Source organism: Globicephala melas, chromosome 9 (genome assembly GCF_963455315.2).
Source record: "Globicephala melas chromosome 9, mGloMel1.2, whole genome shotgun sequence".
Lineage (NCBI taxonomy): Eukaryota > Metazoa > Chordata > Mammalia > Artiodactyla > Delphinidae > Globicephala > Globicephala melas.
This window is the reverse complement of record NC_083322.1, coordinates 54154570-54176083: the sequence shown is the minus strand read 5'-3', so window position 1 is coordinate 54176083 and position 21514 is coordinate 54154570. Positions and strand designations below refer to the sequence as shown.

Genomic DNA, 21514 nt, shown 5'->3' with positions numbered 1-21514 from the left:
TAATATCTAGACTCAGTGTTGGCATCATATCTAATTTCTGTGACATTATTTATGCTAACTGCACATCTCATTCACCAGTGAGTTTCCACCACACCTTAGGAGGTATGAGCTCCTGCAGTAATAAACCTTGTTTAATGCCCCAGTACAACCTGAACTTGAAATAGGTAGCAAACACTAAGTATTTTAAGTACGAGGAATGATCGTAGGGTGAAAGAAAAGCTTGCAAAACTTGGGTAACAGCTGTTGAAACACAATTTCAAGGAGTGCAACCTAGTAACTGAAAACCAGTAACCTAGAAGCTCAATCTTTCCATGACCATTAAGAGATTAAGGAAAAATAAAATGTAACGGATGAAGCAGAATTTACAAAGGCTACAAAAATCACCAGTGATACTGGCAATGCTTTGTGGAATGAGCTCTCTTTATTTCACCAACAAACTTGCCCATAACTCATGACACACAGTGTTGGTAAAAGACCAAACAAGGATAATGGAAATCCAGTGATGCCATGGTTTTTTGAAAAGGCTCAGGCCAGCTCTTTAATCTTAATCCTGTCACTGAATTTAAAGTCTGGAAATCAAATTTAGCTCAGAGTAGCCTCTGATTTCCACTGAGGCTGGTAGGCCCTGGGCTTCCACTAGCTGGCCTCTCTACAGATTCCCCAGGCTAAAGTGGGAAAAGGGGGCGGGGAGGGGGGAAGGAACTTGGAGATTGGAGTTGACACATATGCACTATTGATACTATGCATAAAATGGACAACTGATGAGAACATACTGTATAGCACAGGGAACTCTACTTAATGCACTGTGGTGACCTAAATGGGAAGGAAATCCAAAAAAAGGGGGATATATATATATATGTATAGCTGATTTATTTTGCTGTACAATAGAAACTAACACAACATTGTAAAGCAACTATACTCCAATAAAAATTAATTTAAAAAATAGATAAATAAAAATAAAGTGAGAAACAGGAATAAGGATGTACTGTACTGTTGATTGTGAACCCAATCAACCCTAAGAAGACAACATTAAATGTATAAATGAGACAATTTGAGTTTTTTTTTTTTTTTTTTTTTTTTTTTGCGGTGCGGTACACGGGCCTCTCACCACTGTAGCCTCTCCCGCTGCGGAGCACAGGCCCCGGACGCGCAGGCCCAGCGGCCATGGCTCACGGGCCCAGCCGCTCCGCGGCACGTGGGATCCTCCCGGACCGGGGCACGAACCCGCGCCCCCTGCATCAGCAGGCAGACGCTCAACCACTGCGCCACCAGGGAAGCCCCTCAGATGTTTTAATGTTAAAAAAAGAATTATGTATTAATTATAATACTAATGTTTAAAGTTAAATTTGAACATGAACAAGATTAAAAAACAAATCTCTTCATCTGTTAAAATTTCTTGCCCAATCTAACCACTAAAAAACTACCTATGTCAATGGATACAGATTTTTAAGAAAAGTGAATAGTCAAACAATTTAAAAGAAATCTAAACAAAACAAAAAATCACAACAACAAAAAAGGAGATATATGAAAAAATCAACAAATACTGTAAGTACCATATTGACTCTATTACTTATTTTAAAAACAATGTTTTGTCAGATTTCCTACAAGTTCCTACATTTTAAAATTGTACAACATAGATGACCACCATAAAAACCCTCATTATTAATTTCATATTAAAAAGCACCTATAATTCATTAAAGAAAAAAACCAACCCAATAGAAAAATGAATATATAAGAACAGGTAACTTGTAATAGCGGAATTACAAGTGGTCAAGAGACATGAAAAGATGCTCAATGTCACTAGCAGTCAAGAAAATGTCAACATAAAAAATATTTCATTTTTATTCATCAGAATGGCAAAAATCTAAATGACTGGTTAGTCAATCCTAGGGAATGTAGAGAAAAACAGTCCTTCTGTAATTTACAACCTTGTGGGCAAAGGTTCCAGTTAAATTCATTAAAACCGACATCACGTCTCTAATTAATAAAGAAAACCCATTAACTAGATATTCAAAAGAAATGAGTATAAAGGTTTTATACTAATATCTACTCTAGAATCATTTTTAATAGGAACATTTTGGAAACAACCTCAAGATCCATGAATAAAGAACAGTTGCAAATTACGGTTTATTCATACTATGGAATAATATGCAGTTATTAGAAAGACTGAACTACATAGTCATGTATTGATTTTAAAGGATATCTATGACATATTCTAAGAGGAAAAAAACCTTATACAATATATATATTATTTTTATAAAGCAAAATGAAATAAACACATGTAATACCATACGTGCAAATATATCTCTCCTAGCAAAGGGAAAAGTACAGACGAAAAAATATGCCACATTGCAAGAAAGGTGCAGATAATGAATGGGACGAAATGGAGACAAATAATTTTACTTCAAATACATTTATAAGTTTAGCCTTCAGATAAACTTTGGTATCTTCTAACTCCCTAACATATGCCAAGAAAGAATCTCCTGTTTTAAGCTTGAAATTTTTGGACAATTTCCCAAGATGGTTGCTAGGTCAAATCTTAGAAAAACTTAGCTCTTTTTATACAAAGTAATCCAATTTCTGGTAAAAGAAATGAAAAAAAAAGCAGTAGGAAAAACCATTTTTATCTGTTTGTACAAACAAGTGAAAAATATGCACCATGAATTCACCACAACACTGTTTTGGATCATAATAGTACTTTATCTTGAAACCAATTGGTACTGCAGTATGGAGCTCCAAGCTAGAGCTACTGGAGATTCCCCTCTTCTGAAAACAGTGTTATGACAGGATTCCAGTGGATTTTACTCATTACTGGCAAATGTTTCTCCATGAAGAAAAAACAGGATAAGGTCTAAATAATAATACCACAGTGAAAATATTTAATGTCAAAGCATGGCTTCCAATGTCAAACCATAGCAATGACTATGGTTCACTTCAATATTACTTCTCTTTACACAATTTTTTTAAGTTATAGTAGAGAGATTAGATTTTCGCTCAAAACATGCACATGAAGAATGCTAACCCTTGACTTAAAAAGATCTTTTCCTACCTTCACATTATCTGGATGCAGCCCCCCAGGGTGCTTGTCCATGTACTGACATAAATCAGTATGCTAGAAGAAAAAGGGAAAAATGTATTAACATCCCTCTGGCTGTAACACAGTGAATCAATATTTTTTTACTTCAAAGTCATCATCACTTTCTGAACAAAGCAAATATAAGGCAAGTGGGTGGATTTTTTAGTGTATGCAGTTGCATGCTCCTCCGCCCCGTTTTAACCACAATCGAATCATTATCTTTGCCTCTAGGCTCTGTCTTACATTAAACATATCTGTGTATTAGAAGGAATTCATATCCACAACTTTTTACTTTGTTAAATGCCTAATTTTCTCCTCATTGAACATACATCTCTTAAATGGAAAAAAAAAAAACCCTACCTAAAAATACAAGCCTTAACTTAAAAAAACTAAAGCACATACACACACACAATTAACCAATCCAATTACAATTTCAATTATCTTGTATTTTCCAAGTGGAAACGCAGGTTATGATTATTTATGTTATATGAGATGAAAATACTACAAACAGATCATTACAGTAAAATTAATCATTGGTTTTATTTGAGTTTTTCATAACTATATTCACTAAAAAATAATTTTCAGATTCTCAGAACTCTTGAATATATTTGAGAAAATATTTATTTACAAAACTTTATAAAGATTTACTTTATAAATCAATACAAATACTTTCAAAATTATAAATTAAGACAAATACATCCAGATATAACTTAAAAGGAATATCCCTAGATAGCAACTTATGCTGTTATTCCTTCAAATATCCCAAGCTCAATTTGCACACAATTATATATTTTCTTTTTAATGCTTTTTCTGTTTATATTATGAGTTACATAAAACTTGGAAAAAAACACGTAGAGTTGCTATATAAATTTTTCTAATCTTATTGGAGGATACTGTAAGATTTGTGACATTGAAACATTTAATCATTCTGTAAAAGCCAATGATCATGATTATTCATGCCCCATTATCAGGCTTCAATTATTCAGGAATAATAAGTTTTTGATACCTTCAAGAACCTGTACCATGGCTATAGCCATGATGACAACAGTTCAGGTTCCTTTACTGAGTTTTTATTGCATGCCAGGTGGTAACTCCCAAGGATACAAAGCAGAATTTAGCATTCATTCATTATTCATCACGTATTTCTTGAGTACTTATTATCTTCCAGGCACTACACTAATCACTAAAGGCATAGAATTCAATGAAATAGATGCTGGTGGAAAAAACCAGGCATGTCAGTAATTACAGTAGAGTATGTTGTATATTAAGAACAGTACTGGGTAATGTTTGAGGACATAGCAGGGGGGGAACTTATTGTGGTCTAAAGATTTCAGAAAGGCCTCCAGAAAGCATTACTTGTAAGTAACACCTGAATAGAGAATGAAAAAGGTCAGCCAATGGAAGAACAAAGGGAAAGAAGATGGGACAGAAGAAATGCTCTTAGATATATTTTGAGACAATATTGCCTTTATCTTGCACCACACCCAAGGTGTTTAGCTTCCAAATGAAAGTCAAGTTCCATGAGGACAGAAACTACATTTGATTTGGAAATTATTGTCTCTCTGGTCCAGTCAATGACAGCGAAGAAGAACTAAATAAATACAGGTGGAAACAGTGTTACATATAGTATAGCTCATTAAAAATGAGCCTAAAATATAATTATAATGGGTTCCATGGAGTTTTTCCTGACTATATAAAAGTTTTATTTCATGCATTTAATTAATTGAGGACTGATTTCTGGATCCCAAACTGCCACTTTGTAACTCCATACAATTAACCTCTCTGTCCTTTCAACTAAGGCTAACACCTTCCCTAGAGATTTCTGAAGAACATATAAAATAGTACATGAAGCACTGACATATATACACTACCAAATATAAAATGGATGGCTAGTGGGAAGCTCCTGCATAGCACAGGGAGATCAGATCGATGCTCTGTGATGACCTAGAGGGGTGGGATAGGGAGGGTGGGAGGGAGGCTCAAGAGGGAGGGCATATGGGGATATATGTATACATATAGCTGATTCACTTTGTGTGCTGTACAGCAGAAACTAACACAACATTGTAAAGCAATTATACTCCATAGATATTAAATAAATAAATAAAACTAAATAAAATAGTACATGAGAAAGCAGTTTTTAATCAATAGCATGATACACAAAAATAAGGTAGTATTTAAGATACTGCCCATTATACAATAAGACCCATGAGGGGAAGAACTGTAATTTGCTCATTGCTTCACACACAACAAATAAAGTGGTAAATAGAAAGTACACCCAATCATAACAATAATCATATAGCCACATGTTAAAATTCCTATTAAAAATATATATTTTCAGTTTACAAAACAAAATCAAACTCACACAAGCTAAATATACACAACAAAAAATAACACAAAACCTGAAAATAAAGAAATAATACATCATATTATATATTACACATTTACATTATTTACGTTTTAGGATATTTATACTGGTAAATATCAATAAAAAAGCAAAAAATCAGCATATCAATATTAGACATATTAGAATTCAAGGAAAAAGTACTAAACATTTATGCACCTAGCAACATGGCATATCACTATGAAGCAAATATTGACCAAAATAAAAGAAGAAACTGAAAATTTCACAAAATCTTGAAGGGTTTAGCTTACCTCTTTCAAAAACCAACAAATGGAATTGACAAAAAAATAAGAATTCTATAAAGGATATGAGTAACACAGTTAAAAAGCATGTTTAATTTTGTGCCCAATAAACTTACGCTACACATGCTTAAAGAAGTGGAATGGTGTTGGGGACAACTTTCACCATATTTTATACTTGACATAAACGTATTAAATGCCGATTGTGCATAAATAAATAAGAAAAGTCTCTGCTCGCATAGAGCTTACATTCTGTGGATTTTTACATACTTGTGCATTATTGTAATTTTTTTCCAAGATTAAAGTATTCAAGCTTTTTGTTTAAAAGTAAACAAACAAACAAATAAAAAACCCCACTAAACTATGAGGAAGGAAACATATCAGTAATGGGGAAAAAAGCTCCTGATGTTCATGGTACACATGACATCCTTCCGTGTATGTATGCATGCCCAATGACAGTGTAACATGAATTAAAGGAAGGAGGCCTCTCCAGAAATGAGATCTTGGGAAATTTAATAAAGATTTTTCCAAACCTTTTAAATTTTAAGATTCATATTTCCTTAGCTGTATAGCATGAAAATGTGTGTATGCATACACGCATGGCTATCTCTAGCTGTGTAGCCTTAGACAGGTTACACAACCTCTGTGTATCAGTATCTTCATCTATGTAATGAAGATAATCCTAGTATACCTACCTCATATGGATACTGTGAAAATTAATAAGTAAATATCCATTACGGTTTTACTACACTGCCCAGTACATGGTAGATGCTACAGGTGATGATGATGATGATGATGATGATGATTTTCTGTAGTGTGTTTAGAGTAGGAAGGGATATTTGGGAGGACTGCAATTAAAAATGGAATGATAAATACCATCAGGAAACTGGAACTCTTAGAAGTAACATTTCATCCTTATATATGTGTTCTTCCTGTCTACATGCCCAGACATTCTCATTCAAACTCCACAGCTCTCTGCACACAACCTCTGAGACTACTTCTAGCAAATACACCATTAACCTCAGATTGCTCTGGGTGATTAGGGGCAAGAATCTGGAGAATCTCAAATGGAGGAAGAGACAAGAGGTAGTACAAGGTCTTATTTTTATACCCTAGCAAACTTCTGTTCTACCTGCATTAAAAACTGTTTCTTTTCCCTCTCTCTTTTTTAATACACAGTACTATGCCTGGAACTGCATTAGATGTGCCTAAATTACAAATTTCATCACATCTCTTCTTTCTTTTTAACTTATCTCCTTAGTTCAACTCATTGGCTTATGTGACCTTTATGATTTGCACTGGTCCCGAAATACAGAACTAAACTTAACAATAAATGCTGGGAGGTACTTCTCTGTCATTCCATTTTTTAAAGTCATCCTACACATACAAGTTCTGAACAGAAGGCCCCTATGGCACATGACCAACAGATCACTATCCACTGATGAGACACAGATAATCTCAGGTCCATCTGACTTCATCTCTATTTCTTGTTCTAACACTAAAAGGAGTATCTTTAGACTAGGTGCCTGGTGACTATAGATCAAACCCAGTAACTCTTCCTCCTCCAATCTCTATCTTGGCTCTTGGCTAACATCGCTTCTTTCCCTCACTACATTACGCCTCACTTCATCTTCCTACACCCTCTTATTCACTCTATCACTGCTGCTGTTCTTCAGGGGAAGGCCTTCAGAAGCACTTGTGTCTGACAGGTTTATACCTGAATCCCTAAGAATACTTCATCAGTCTTCCGTGGAGTGCATGGTTTTAAACGAAGCTATCAAGTGTGGCTAGATTTGCAGACCAAGAAGAGGAGTGACAGTAAAAAGGAGCTGTTAAGGTTCAGTCCCCACACTTGCATACATTTCTTTCAAAATCAAGTTCCTCCTTCCTCACTGTTGATTACCCATCAAGTAGCATTTATTTGAGAATTTACATAGGTGCAGGAGTGTTTCAAGGGGAAGGAATCTGAAGAACGTATCTGAAACCATAACACCCTAAACATAAACATTCTCTGTAAAGGAGCCACATTTACAGTTTAGGTTTCTCCATGTTGATTTCATTACTCTGTGGCTGGATCAATTTAGAAGGCAGGAGACAGATGTCTCTTCGTAAAAAGGCAGGATACAGAAAGACCACAAAATATCGAAAAGACTTCTTACTCATAAGCACTTTCACACAGTAGAATCTGTTAATTTCAATCATATGTAGACCTGAGAACTGCATGACTAACAGTACACAGCCATGAGTCTTAAAGAGAAAGACATAAAAGGAAATTACAAAGATAAATTATAGATATGATGACAATTTCAAAACAGGCCTGAGTGGAGAACAGCCCTTCAAAAGAGTACCAGGAAAGAAAGTCCAGCCAAAGAAAAAGATGAGAAACTAGCTGGACCATGACATTCACCTTTTCATATTTTCCACTCTCCATTCCTTACTCTTTTTGAAACTGACTTTGGGTGAGGGAAAAGAAGCAATATACTGCCACTGAAAGCCACTGGTAAAAAGGCTCTCTGAAGACCACGGAGTCAGAAAAGCTCTTGGACATGAAAGTTTACCCATATTCCTGGGCAGAAACAAGTATAAGTCAATTATTAAGTAGGCTTCATCATTTAGTATGTGCTTATGTTTCTTTTTAATCAATGTATCATCCATGAAGTGAGGTTTTCCAATTTTTGGCCCTTCAAATGATCAGACCTCTTACTCAAGAGATATCAAGTTCCTCAGAGAAATTATGCTTTTGTATTAGCACTGGTCTTCAGACTGGACTTTTCTCATTAAGCAGGAATCTAAATAGAGCCCCTTCCCTAAAACATGCATTTTTTCCAGTCTCTTATGCTAAGCATGGTGTCTACAATATTTGTCAGCTAATTTTGATGTTTTTCAGAAGCACTGACAAAATATGACATTGAAAATAGCACAGCCCTATTTTCCAGCATCTAGGCTAAAAATAAGGCTGTCTTTCCATGGGGATAACCACCAGAAATCCTCATTTTGCAGTTATGTTACACACAGCCTCCACATTCTTTACTTCTTTTCATTTAGTTTTCCATTTTGACAGCAAGAGAAGAGTCAGTATATTCAGGCTTAGTGTAATTTTTAAAACATTAAAAACAAAACTGCTTCGCAAGAATAAGAATATGGAAAGATTCCAGAAGATAATAAAACTAATTCTGAATTTCTTTCTTCTTAAGGAATAGGCTTATTTTATGAATAAATACCAAGCCTCGGCTATACTTTTATTTTGAAATTAATGAAAAGACTTATAAAACAAAAAACATTAAGTGAAAACACGTGATTTAAAAAAAAAAAAGATGGGATATGTTAAGAACTAGTTGATAACATGTACAACTTGAAAGCATAAAAATATAGAGCCCGCCTTTTCCGGACTGACTTTGATTGTTTAAGGAGCTCCCTGGTCCTCATCTCAGTTTGATTACACTCCAATTTCTTCCTTATAATGAGTAAGTGACCCATTATAAAAAACCTTTAAATAGTACTCTGACTGGTAAGAGAGCAAATCAAGAAATCTGCAAATATCTAAAGGACAAGAGGAATTATTTCCACTCTTCAGTGGTACCACACGGGGTCCCAAAATTAATGGCAACGATGGCAACTTTCATGTCTCCAAGGCAGCAAGTGTGGCAGACGCTTACTTGTTATGCTTAATCTACTACTGGCTAATGTCACCTTTATTACCATTGTCCCATGTCTGGGACACACCACATGCACTCTAACTAAAACCACACTTTAAGAATAGTTGCGCATTTTGGTAGAACTCACTATGGTTTTAGTTTTTAATGTTTCACCTGTAGCTCATTAAAGTTGTGTGATTCACTGGGGAATAGCTGCTGCTAGAGGCAACTGAAGAAAACTTATAGAAGTTGAGCCCTCCTTTCTTCTACAGCAGTCAATGCCATTTCCTCTGGCTACAATCTCTGTTTTAATCAGGCTGCATTGCTGTAAGAATTAATACATCAAATTACTGACCAGCTAGTTTCAAACTGCTTTTATACGAAGTCCACAGGCTTAAACCGACTTTGCATTTTTTTCCGTTAAGCTTTATAGTACTCATTTATTTATTCCCAAATCATAATTAATAAAATTTTAATGTTGTGAGTTCCAATACATAAGCACTGTTCATTAGTGAGAAAAAATGGAAAGAAATATTAATCAACTTCCCCTTTAAAACAAAACCATAGCCGTTCAAGATGCTTTATAGAGAAGGTTTGTACCCGCTATATACCACAGGGACCCACTTTTAAAACAGTGGTTAAAAAATAATTTATTTTAAAGTTTGTAAGTATTCTATTAAATGTTATTTAGGCTTTTTGCAAATGCACTGAAATCCCTTTTCTTTAATGACAAAAACAAGACATTCATGAACAAGTACAAAAGTACTATCTCTTCCCTCAGAAATAAAAATTCTAATGATGATTACTGTGCCTTAAGTTGCATCATAGGACGTGGTATGACAATAGAGAAAATACGGTCTTCCAATCTGTTCCATATACCCAAAATTATGTTCTTAAATGGAATATTCTCAAATATTCTACTGTTCTTGTAAAGACTTATTTTATATATTCCAAAGCCTATTTCTAGGTTATTTTATTTTCACCTGTTTTTACACCACTTAGGAAATGTTTGAAATTCTGCCAGTAAACCACACACATATTTCCTGGGGAGGGCAAGGGTAGTTAACATACACAACAGTTAATACTATATAAAAATCCTCTCATAGTAATCACACTGCCTTGGCTTATTCCTAATTAAATTAGTCATTCTTTTTTTATCATGTAATGTATTTTTCTCCTTTTGGGACATAACAAACCTAAATGTGACTTAGTGATCCCATCATTCTAACTAATTGGTTTCAGCTGTCATTTCTGAATCTAAAATGCATGGGCAGCCTGGGGATGGTGACTGGAACAGGAAGCATTTCCAACCACATTCCCATTGTGTAAAACCAGCAACCTGAAAGATCTTTTCCATTAAAACAAAAAACTTACTATTTGGCTTCTGGCAATGACACTATGGGTAGAGAGATTGTATAGGTCTACCCAGGCGGTAAGACTGTCATGAGTCATTTTTCTCACATAAAGAGAATGCAGACATTTATTTTCCAGTATTTCAAGTGTCTGAAGTAGTTTCAACATTGTAGGGGGTAATTCATAAACCAAACACATATCTATATCCATATATCTATGTCCATATCACTTCATAATACGTATAGGGGGGTATAAATGATAGTCCTTTTTTAAATTAAATAAATTGAAAGTATAGATTTGGGAAGTTTCAAAAACGGTGGAAATCTTCTAGAAGAAGAACACTGTGGTTCTACAGAACCAAATGCTATTACTGCATTAGAAGACTGTATAAACGTGCTCTCTTGAAACAGTGAAGGAAAGACTACTCAGCATGGTTTACATGCCCTCTGGCACACCATTCACAAGCCTAAAACATATAATAAATTTTAACAGAGTCAAATAGACACTTTAAAAAGATTTTCATGCTATTCTGAAGCCACGTTTAAAAGGAAAAATAAAAGGCCAATGGGTATAAAGAATGGAAAGCTCTGATCATCCAACATCCTCAAGAATTTGAAAAAGAAAAGGTTAACAAAGTGGGCCACAAAAAATTTTTTGGAGTCAAAGTATGAGATGGAAAAAAAAAAAAGGAACTGGAATAGTTCTCAGGAATATATTAACTCTGAAAACCCTTCTGGAGCTGCCCTGCTGGAAATATGAGAGATCCTGAAATTATAAGGTAAAAGTAACATGAGTAAAAAGATTAGAAACAGAGGAAAAGAGGAGAGAGGGAGGAGAAACAGAGGGAGAGAAGACAGAGGAATCAAAGGTGGCTATCCTGGAATAACTTTTTCTGGCTACAAAGTAGAAAAGACAAGACTTTTTTATAATCTAGGTTCTAAGGGTTAAGAGTAACACCCACCTAGGGACTGATCATACCAGATGTGTGTGTTTCAGAAAACTTTATGAAATATACTGTATAATGAGCTTCAGGTACATGTTTTTTTTTTTAAATTTTTATCGCAGTATAGTTGATTTACAATGTTACATGTTATTCTTCATTTTAAAAATAGTAATTCTGGAACACATAATCACAAGGAAAACATTAAACAATTATAACTTGTTAACGTTGTCACCCTGTCTTTTTTTTTTTGGCATACCAACTGATATTCAAAATATATTTTCAAACTTATAGTGGGTAAAGTATTGCAAATGTATAAAGATGGATAAACAGTATTCACTATTCAAGAGCTTACTGATGACCAGGGGGGAAATAAGAACGATAACTCAATAATAGTCTCTCTCTTACCTTAAATGAAACATTTATAGCTTTGTTCCTATCATTTGACCAAGTAGTGACAACTTTAGGTGTTTTTTTTCCCCAAGGAAATACAGAAGGATGTATTAGAAGGAATGTTATTAAGATTTTACAATGCAAAATACCTTAGAGTTATTAAACATGGTTATGAATATCTGATTATTTATGGAACAAGAGCTGTGTGCTACAGACTCCAAAATGGGACAAATCAAAATCTCTTGAGCAGGCGAAATAGTTTGAAAGATAAGTTTATACCACAAATGTAAAGCTCATTTATAGCTTCAATTAAATCCCTGGCTGGTGGGAATACAAATAATTTAGAATGATAAAGCTTTCGGGGAAAGTCCTGACAAACAGTGAAGTATACGAAATGTATGTTTGTTATATATGATGAAAGAGACAACTTATATTGCTATTCCTGTGGCACACCTGCAGCATAAGTACATTATAAGGTAATGTACTTACATTTAGGTAAGATCTATTTTTTTCATTAAGTTAAATTATTTCAATATAGTACATAAAGGGGCAAAGATAGTTTAGGTTTCCTCAAACTCTGTGAGTAAAAGGATCACACCAACATTATTTTTTTTAATGCAAGTTTTTACCTACAGGGTCTAATGCTCTGAAGCATGAGAAATTGAAGAGTAGTGAAACGTATTGTTAAGGATCCACAAAAAATTGTAAAAGTTTTGTTTGAAGTAGTTCTTTTAATAGCAAAGAATAAAAAGACCTCAGATCACAGAGGGGGTTAAAAAAAAAAACCATGAATTCTTGTATTCTGAGTACCGCCAAAAGTTAAAATGAAGTAGAGATTCCAAAGTATCTTTTTTTTAGCATCTACAGTCAAAAGTCAAATTGCTGGCTTATCTGACCAAAAAAAAATTTACCAAAGAGTAAATCATCACTCTTTTTCTTTTCTTTCACTACCTGCTTTTGCTCAATCCATGTACAAAGGAAATGTGCTTAATTCCTTGCCATGCATGAGCATTAAATTAAAGATACCCTGGAAAAAGAACTGCTTTATTTTTCTTTCTCCATCATTAGACACTTGCAAACTTGCCAAGATAATAACTTTCCCAGGAGCTTGACATATTTGCCAGATATAGTTGATATTCTGAATATGAATTCTGAAACTTCAAGAAGTGAAGACCAACATTATTGCTCCTCATGATGTTTTAAACTTTTATACCAAAATCTAGTTATATATTCAGTGAATCAGAGCTAAAAATATCTTTTCATTTTCCTGACTGTACAATTTGCCATAAAAAGGTTACTAAAAAATATTTCAAGAGAAAGAATAAAGTCTCACTGAGTTTGTCTGGGATGAATTCAGGAAGTGCTTTCCTGATGCTGTGGTTGAAAATACCATTTGAAAGTCAGTCTTAGCAAAATTTAATAGAAGTTATTGGAGCTTAAATTTTAAATCAGTCACTAAAAAATTGTTAGAAAGTCATAGTGGAGAATTTTGGGCAAAACATTTCAATATTTACTTCAAAATAAATTAGTAGGCCTAGCACGTAATTATTATAATCAGCATATAAAGTTGGTTTTAATAATTTGTATCAAGAAAAACATAGCAAACACCATTCTTGACATAGAAGGTGACCACATTTGTACTTGACCCTTGATGCTATGTATGATACAAAAACTTGTCGTAAGCAAGCTGATTTAGTGCCCTTATTGATAAAACATGTAGTTTTAAAATGTTAAAAAACCAGAATCAAGTGTTTAATATTTTAAAATAATCATTATTTAAAGTTGTTTTATTAAGAATTTTAAATTTATCCAAAATTTAAAATGATATCAAAGAAAAGCACGGGATTTTTATACTAATGCAAAGGGTGCATGAATTTTAAAATGTGGATAAACTTTGGTACATAACTACATTTACTGATTTGGAACAATGGTAGCATTAACTTCTGTAAGTTTTTAAAAAGGTTAAAAAACAGCATATGTACTACATAAGTATAGTGCACACATAAATATACATATATACATGCATACAACATGCATGTGAGTATGAATCATAAAAGGAGTCTTCAAAAGAAAAACACATGGTAGCACTGGCTTTCTCTAGAGTAGTTGGATACTAAGTAATCTGGGATATGTCCGTCAAGACAGGCCAACTTATGCTGCTGTGATAACAAATAACTCTTGTTCACAATTTATTGGCCAAAGCAATCCACAAGGCCATGCCCTAGTTTAATAGGGAAAGGAGGTATAATCTTCCTGCAGGGGTTGGGATCCAAATACCAGAAAACAGTAATACAGTCATCTACATTAAGCAAATTATACTCAATTTTTTTTTTTACTCTACAATAGTGAGAATGATAAATACATATACATATATATTTGCATTGAATTTTATTTTTAATACTTTTTTTTTGATGTGGCCCATTTTTTAAGTTGTTACTGAATTTGTTACAATATTGCTTCTGTTTTATGCTTTTTTTTTTTTTGGTTTTTTGGCCCTGAGGCATGTGGGACCTTAGCTCCCTGACCAGGGCTCGAACCCGCACCCCCTGCATTGGAAGGTGAAGTCTTAACCACCGGACTGCCAGGGAAGTCCCTTGCATTGAACTTTAAAAGAAACTTTTGTCAAGGATTTAATAACTTCAAAAAGGATGCTACAGTTTTATGAACTCAATTATTTCTCACCCAAAGTTAACTTTTCTAGAAATTCTTGCTATACCAGGTTATCTTTTTCCCCTCTGAACTCTGAAAATCTTTTGATTTTCTGGTATATGTCTGATATATTTGGATATGTAAATCAGAACCCCATATTTTAACAGTAACTTCCCTAAAAGATAACAAATCCCTATTAAATTAAAGGGTTAAATTGCATTTTAAAATTAATCTTGGGCTTCCCTGGTGGCGCAGTGGTTAAGAATCCACCTGCCAATGCAGGGGACACAGGTTCGGGCCCTGGTCCTGGAAGATCGCACTTGCCTCAGAGCGACTAAGCCGGTCTGCCACAGCTACCGAGCCTGCGCTCTAGAGCCCGCGAGCCACAACTGCTGAAGCCCGCACACCTAGCCCATGCTCCACAACAAGAGAAGCCATCGCAATGAGAAGCCTGCACACTGCAACGAAGAGTAGCCCCCGATCACCGCAACTAAAGAAAACTTGTGCACAGCAACGAAGACCCAATGCAGCCAAAAATAAATAAATAATTTAATTAACTTTAAAAAAAAATAAAATTAATCTTTATGACACTATGCCATAGGTTGGGTTCTCCAGGTGGAGTTTGGGGCTACAATATGCATATTATGTAAAAGGAATGAAATGTTCATTAGGTGAAAGGAATGAAAAGAAAGCAGGATTGGATAAAGGACGTGAAAATGTGATGCAGGCCAATAAAGCCTCGGCCAACCTAGCCCCAGATTTGCCCTGTGTTGGGCAGAAATGGCCAGGCCTTTATACCTCCGCCTCACATAGTCACCAGATACAGGATGCCTGTGGAAAGTCACGACCTCATTCAAGATGGGTCCCTGAAGCTGAGCCAGAAGCCTATTTGCTGACGGAGATGCATTCTGGTGACCATACAGCTATGCTTACTGTAGCTAGGCAGCAAGTTCTCCTTTAAAGAGGATATGGACCCCATATCTTTGTGTCTGTTATGCTCTGTAAGGGTGTTTTAATGAAAACCTTGAAAAATGACTCTACATTTATAGTACGTACACACACACACACACACACACACACACACACACACACACAATCATATCTGGTGCACCCACTTTATGGGAAAAAAATACAATTTGGCAGAGATTTATAGAGTTCCTAGTGTAACTGTACTAAGAGACACACCAAATGAGAAATCAGCCCCTGCCCTCAGGAAACTAGCTGCCCATGCATCTTACACAGATGTCACAATGATAGAAAAATAATCAAGTTGTCCTGCTCACCCTTTGCAAGATACCACTCAGTTCACTGTATTTTTACTCAGGTAAAATCTGATTAAAAAAAAAACTTTAATCCTCTCTTCTTTTCTTCTAATAAATATTCCGTTACTAATCATCCCTCCCCACACCTCTTCTCCCCAGCATTGCTGACTTTATGTCTTGTTGTTAGAATTAGATACTGTTCCCCAATACATATCCTAAAATCCTAGCTAAAATACTCAACATTCTGGCTTTCCCTGCTGCTTCTAACTTCCCTATCCAAGTAGAAAGGGCAGAGAAATATAAAGAGGAGAAAAGGGAACCAATTCAATCTTCCAAATGTTCCTGATGATGGCTGAAATGAGATTCAAAGCTTTAAAACAAAGATCACATATTCAAGAAAAAAGGAAAAACCCAGAAGAAGGAAAATTCCTACTTAGCAAATAGCTGCCATGACAAATTTGTTTTTCAGCTTCTCAATTATGAAATAAAAACGAGGCACGAGCATCTGTTGGGGATTTATAACTGGACTCCTATCTGCCAGGGAAAAAGGAGTAAATTACTCAGTTGAAATTGGAGGTTAACTTAGAACGATAAAGTTCATATTTTCAAAAGGAAGTTTCTAATCATACACAGCAATCAAAAGCCTAATGAACCTGCAAAATAAGCAACCTATATATTCTTAATAATTATGTTTTAAAATCAGAATGCGTCACCATTTTTTATTCCGTATACACACACTTACATTGTAAAAAGCTTCTTATTGGCTTTGAAATGCTCTCAAATGTATGAGTGTGTGTTTATACAGCCTATCAACATCCCACAATCATCATAACAAACTATAAGAAAAAACAAACAAAATGACTAACTGACCAATTAACAATCATAAATATTTTCCACCAAGACAGGACATCCTAATAAAGGCATGGTCACACTTTAGACACTGCTTGTGTGCCTAAAACTTTACTGATGGGATGATAATCTAATAACAGTTCATTCAAATATCTTCACTCCCACTAGCCTTGTCACATCTGATAAACTCTGGTAATTGATAAAGAGCAAAGATTTATATACTTCACAACCATTAAAGTGAAAAAATTATCTAGTTACACAGTGGTTTACACAATGACAAGCTCAAGCATTTGCTCATGTTTAAACTTATTAAGAATGGATGCAATTCCAAGGTAAAGATGGCAAACTGGACATATGTACCCATCCTGTACTCTCTTGAATCCCCACTCACCAAAATTTTAGAAGCTCCAAAACAGATGGTAGCAAGTTTAGCATACAAAATGCAAACAAACAACAAATGATTATTAAACTGGCAGCAGGGAAAGCCTAGAAGCAGCCTTATTTATATGACAGAACAACCAAAAGGCTCAGGGCTGACACCAGGAAGTGGGAATGACCAGAAGGTCTATATATAGAGGTCTAAAATACGAAAGCGTGATTGGAAGTCTTTTCAGTAGATATTTAATCCTTATATCCCTTATCCCCCTCTGCTTACATAGGTAACTGCCTCTACCAAACCCAAAGAGGGTAAAACAGAGAACTGGGAAACCCAACCAGTTAGGAACAGGGATACCATCCTGAAACAGGAGGATTAAGTGGATTTCCATCTCCCACTCTGCTTCCAGAAGATTGTCAACTAGGACTCTATCTTCTAGGCAGGAGTTTAGGAGAATTTTTACCAGGAATCTTACAGCACTGCAGGAAAGATGGATAGTGATATATCAAGGGTTTCTCAACAAAACGGCTTCATCAGTTCCTACAGTGAAATTCATGGTGAACCAGCTACCCAGCACACTTGGAGCACCCAATCAGGTTGTTACTGCACCACTTTTAAGTTATGGCCAGACAACTAAGAATCACCAGTTATCACTCCACAGCCTCTAATATTAAAGACAGAGACCAAAACAAACTAGAAGAAAAAAAACTCAGTAGAAACAGAGAAAATACTATTAAAAAAGCTTCAAAAAAAGATCATTAATATTTTCAGTGAGTTAAGAAAATATATTGCAATCTTGAAACAAGAAAAGGATATTATAAAATGGAATATTCTGGGAACAAAAAGGTCTCTTAGAAATTAATAATATTAAAAATTTTAAATTTCAATAGAATAGGTGAAACACAAAGTTGAGAAAATGTCCCTTAATGATGAGGTAAAGGAAAAAATAATTAGAATATAAGAGAGAAAAGATAAGAAAATTAGAAGAGCAATCCAGGAGGTCCAACATTTACATAATAGAAGATCCAAAAAGAAAAGAAAAAGTGAAGGGAGGAACTCATAACAAAATAATTTAAGATACTTTCCTGGAACAGAAGGACATATGCACATTAAAAGAGCTTGACCTCATTAGTCACCAGTCACGAGGGAAATACAAAACAAAATGACCAGAAGAAACTATTATACACCCCCTATCACCAAAAAGGCATACAATAACAAGTATTGGAGAGGGTGTGGAAAAATCGGAAACGCCACACACTGCTGGCTACATTGTAAAACAGTGCATGCAATTTGGAACATAGTTTAAGACAATCCCTCAAAAATTAAAAATAGTCATCAGATGACTCAGCACTCCCATTCCTACATATATACTCAAAAGAATTGAAAACAGGGACTCAAAACAAATGACTATACACAAATGTTCATAGCAGCACTATTCACAGGAGCCAAAAGGTGAAAACAACTCAAATGTACATCAGCTGATGAATGGATAAACAAATGTGATATTATCTTGTTAACCAAGATTTCAGAAATCGAAATCTAATTGAAATAGAGAGGCTTTATTTGAGGTGTGTCAGACTACACTTGAATTGTGTTCTGTAGCACTACAAAATGGAGGAAGCTTATAAAGGCAGAAATTGCAAGGCCACAGTTAGCTACCTAAATTGTTTGTCAAGAATTATAATTGGAACAGGCAAGAAGTAAGGGTGCTTGTTAAGCAAGGACTGGTTGGGGTCTGAAGTGGTTGCACAGTTACAAGGGGTGGGGACCTTGAGACTATATAAAGTTGCAGCTGAAGGATGTTGTTCTAAACACAGCTGGTGGTATCATAGGGTTTGATATAGTTCAGAGCAAATTCAAATGCTCAGTGGGGCAGAGATGTGTCTGAAACCAGAACCTCAATGACTGCCTGACACCCTTTTTGTATGCCTGACCTATGATTATGCCATTATAATTTCAATTTGTCATCAATCCATATACCATGGACAATTATTCAGCCACAAAAAAGAATGAAGTACTGATACAGGCTACAACATGAATGAACTTTAAAAGCATTATACTAAGTGAAAGAAACCTGCACAAAAAGTCACATATTAATGATTCCATTTAGATAAAATGTCCAGGCAAATCTATAGAGATATAAAGTATATTAGTGATTGCTAGCAGTTAGAAGGGTAAAGAATTCAGGGTGACTGCTAATGGATATGGGACTTCTGTTTAGGGTGATGAAATTTTCTAAAATTAGGTAGCAGTGATGGTTCCCAAACTCTGAGAATATACTAAAAACCACCGAATTATACACTTTAAAAGAGTGAATTTTGTTATGTGAATTGTTGTATTAAAAAAAGGAGAATGGAAAGACATGAGTTTCCAGATTGAAAAGGTGCACTGAATGAAAACAAAGCTACATCTTGGTCAACTCTTTGCTTCATCATGAAATTTCAAAACACTGGAAATAAAGAGAAGTATTTTAACAGAAACAGTAGAAACTAGACAACAATGGAGCAATTTCATTGAAATTCTAATGAAATTATTTCCAACCAAGAAACCTATATCTAGCCAAAATGTCAATCAAACATAAGTGCAGAATAAAGATATTTTCAGCAATGCAATGTCTCAAATAAAAAAATGTCCCACACACTCTTTCCTAGAAAGCTACTAGAAATTGTGTTCACCCCAAAACAAAACAACATGAGATGGAGGAAAAAAGAGCTCCAGCCCAGTAGCGAGGGGAGGGGCACCGCAGGAAACCAGTGACAGGAGATGCACCAGGCAGAGGCTTGGGGAGGTCTTGAATTAATGGTAGAAATGAAAACTGGGCAATTATTAATTTCAGGGAAAACAAAAAAGCAATCACAGTATACTACATGCCTCAGCTATAAACAAGATTTATATTGACATAATAATGTAAATTTTGAATTTCTGATCTAATCAAAATTATAATATACCTATATTGAGAGGATGGAAGGTTGGGAGGGTGGCAGGATAGGATGTTCACTTGTTTCAAAGCGGAAAAATTTTTTAAAAGACCACTAAATTCCCATTTTTCACTGTAGGAATCAATGGATGATGCCAAAAGGTGAATAATCAAGAAGTGGCAATAAAAGAAAGTCTTATTAAATATTCAGAAGAAAATCCGAAAGAATCAGTTAAAAGAGCTGAAAGTAAAAACTATTTTTCATAACAAACCACAGAATTAACTGACTCTTTATATGCGTGTGATGTACAACTTGCATAAAAACAACAATCACAGCAACAAAATGAATGATTTAACCCTGGTGTGGGTTTAACTGCCCTTTACCAATGCATAAAGTGCATATTAAACTAAAATATTATGTGATGTTAACTGAATGAATTTGAAATAAATAAATGTAAGAAATAATAATAATCATATGAAAGAAGACCATTCATTATAATGGTCATTATAATGATATGCCTTTATCAAATTACTGATTTTGAAAATTGGTGAGAAGTTACAGACACTCCATTTCGTATGATATATAATAATGTATACTTCGTTTAGAGATAAATCTGCTAATGATTTTTTTCTCCAATTACTTCATGGTCTATTCAAACATAATGTGAAGGTAATTGGAATTATTGATCATCTTCATCCTGAACTTGGGCACTTTCATCAGCCGGCAACTGTAGTACTTTAGCTGGAACGTTTGTCCAATTTCTCCAAGCTGATCATTACTGTCAGTCTTATTAATGCATCGCTCTCCTGCTTCCACCTGCCCCCTGAAGTATGCACAGTTTTTTTAAGATTATTATTTCCTTAACTAAGGAAACCTGGAAATGATTTTTGTGAGGAAAAACAAACGATTAATACGCGAAATATGTTTTTTCCTTTCTAAAGGAATTCTCTTTTTTTACTACTGTTATCTTCCCTATGACTTCCTTCTACAAATGAAGTCTTTTTTTTCAGTCCATTCTTTTCAAATATCACAGATTATACCAGCTTCACCATTAAACGTCTATAGTTTAAATGATTAAATTTGAAATTAAAGTAAGAAAAATAATTTTTAAAGAAACCATAGGGGCATACTGTATTGTCATAAAAACAGTCTAATCTGTAGTGGAATGTACTCATAAACTGTGTGTCTTTGTAAATAAGCAGGCATTTACTATCACAACAGTTAAAGATCAGACACACTCCCATCTTAAATCATGTGGATTAAAATACTGAACTGTAATCAGGACTTCCAAATAAGGAATGGCAACCATATGAAATAAAACTAGAACACAGAGAAGATAGGTATGATGTAAACAGAAAAAAATACACTAAAATCTCAGCACCCAACATGACAGTGAACAAACACAGTTTAAAGTGACTAAAGG

General features: G+C 34.7%; 1 protein-coding gene across 9 annotated transcripts in view; it reads right to left on the bottom strand.

Annotated features, from left to right (window-relative positions):
- CDK14 (cyclin dependent kinase 14) overlaps positions 1-21514 on the bottom strand; it is a 716216-nt gene that overhangs the window by 294644 nt on the left and 400058 nt on the right. For all 9 annotated transcript variants that reach the window (XM_070046334.1, XM_070046337.1, XM_070046335.1 and 6 more), the window contains one exon: positions 3050-3112. In XM_070046334.1, the coding sequence (XP_069902435.1) occupies positions 3050-3112 (63 nt within the window). The remainder of the gene's footprint in view (positions 1-3049; positions 3113-21514) is intronic.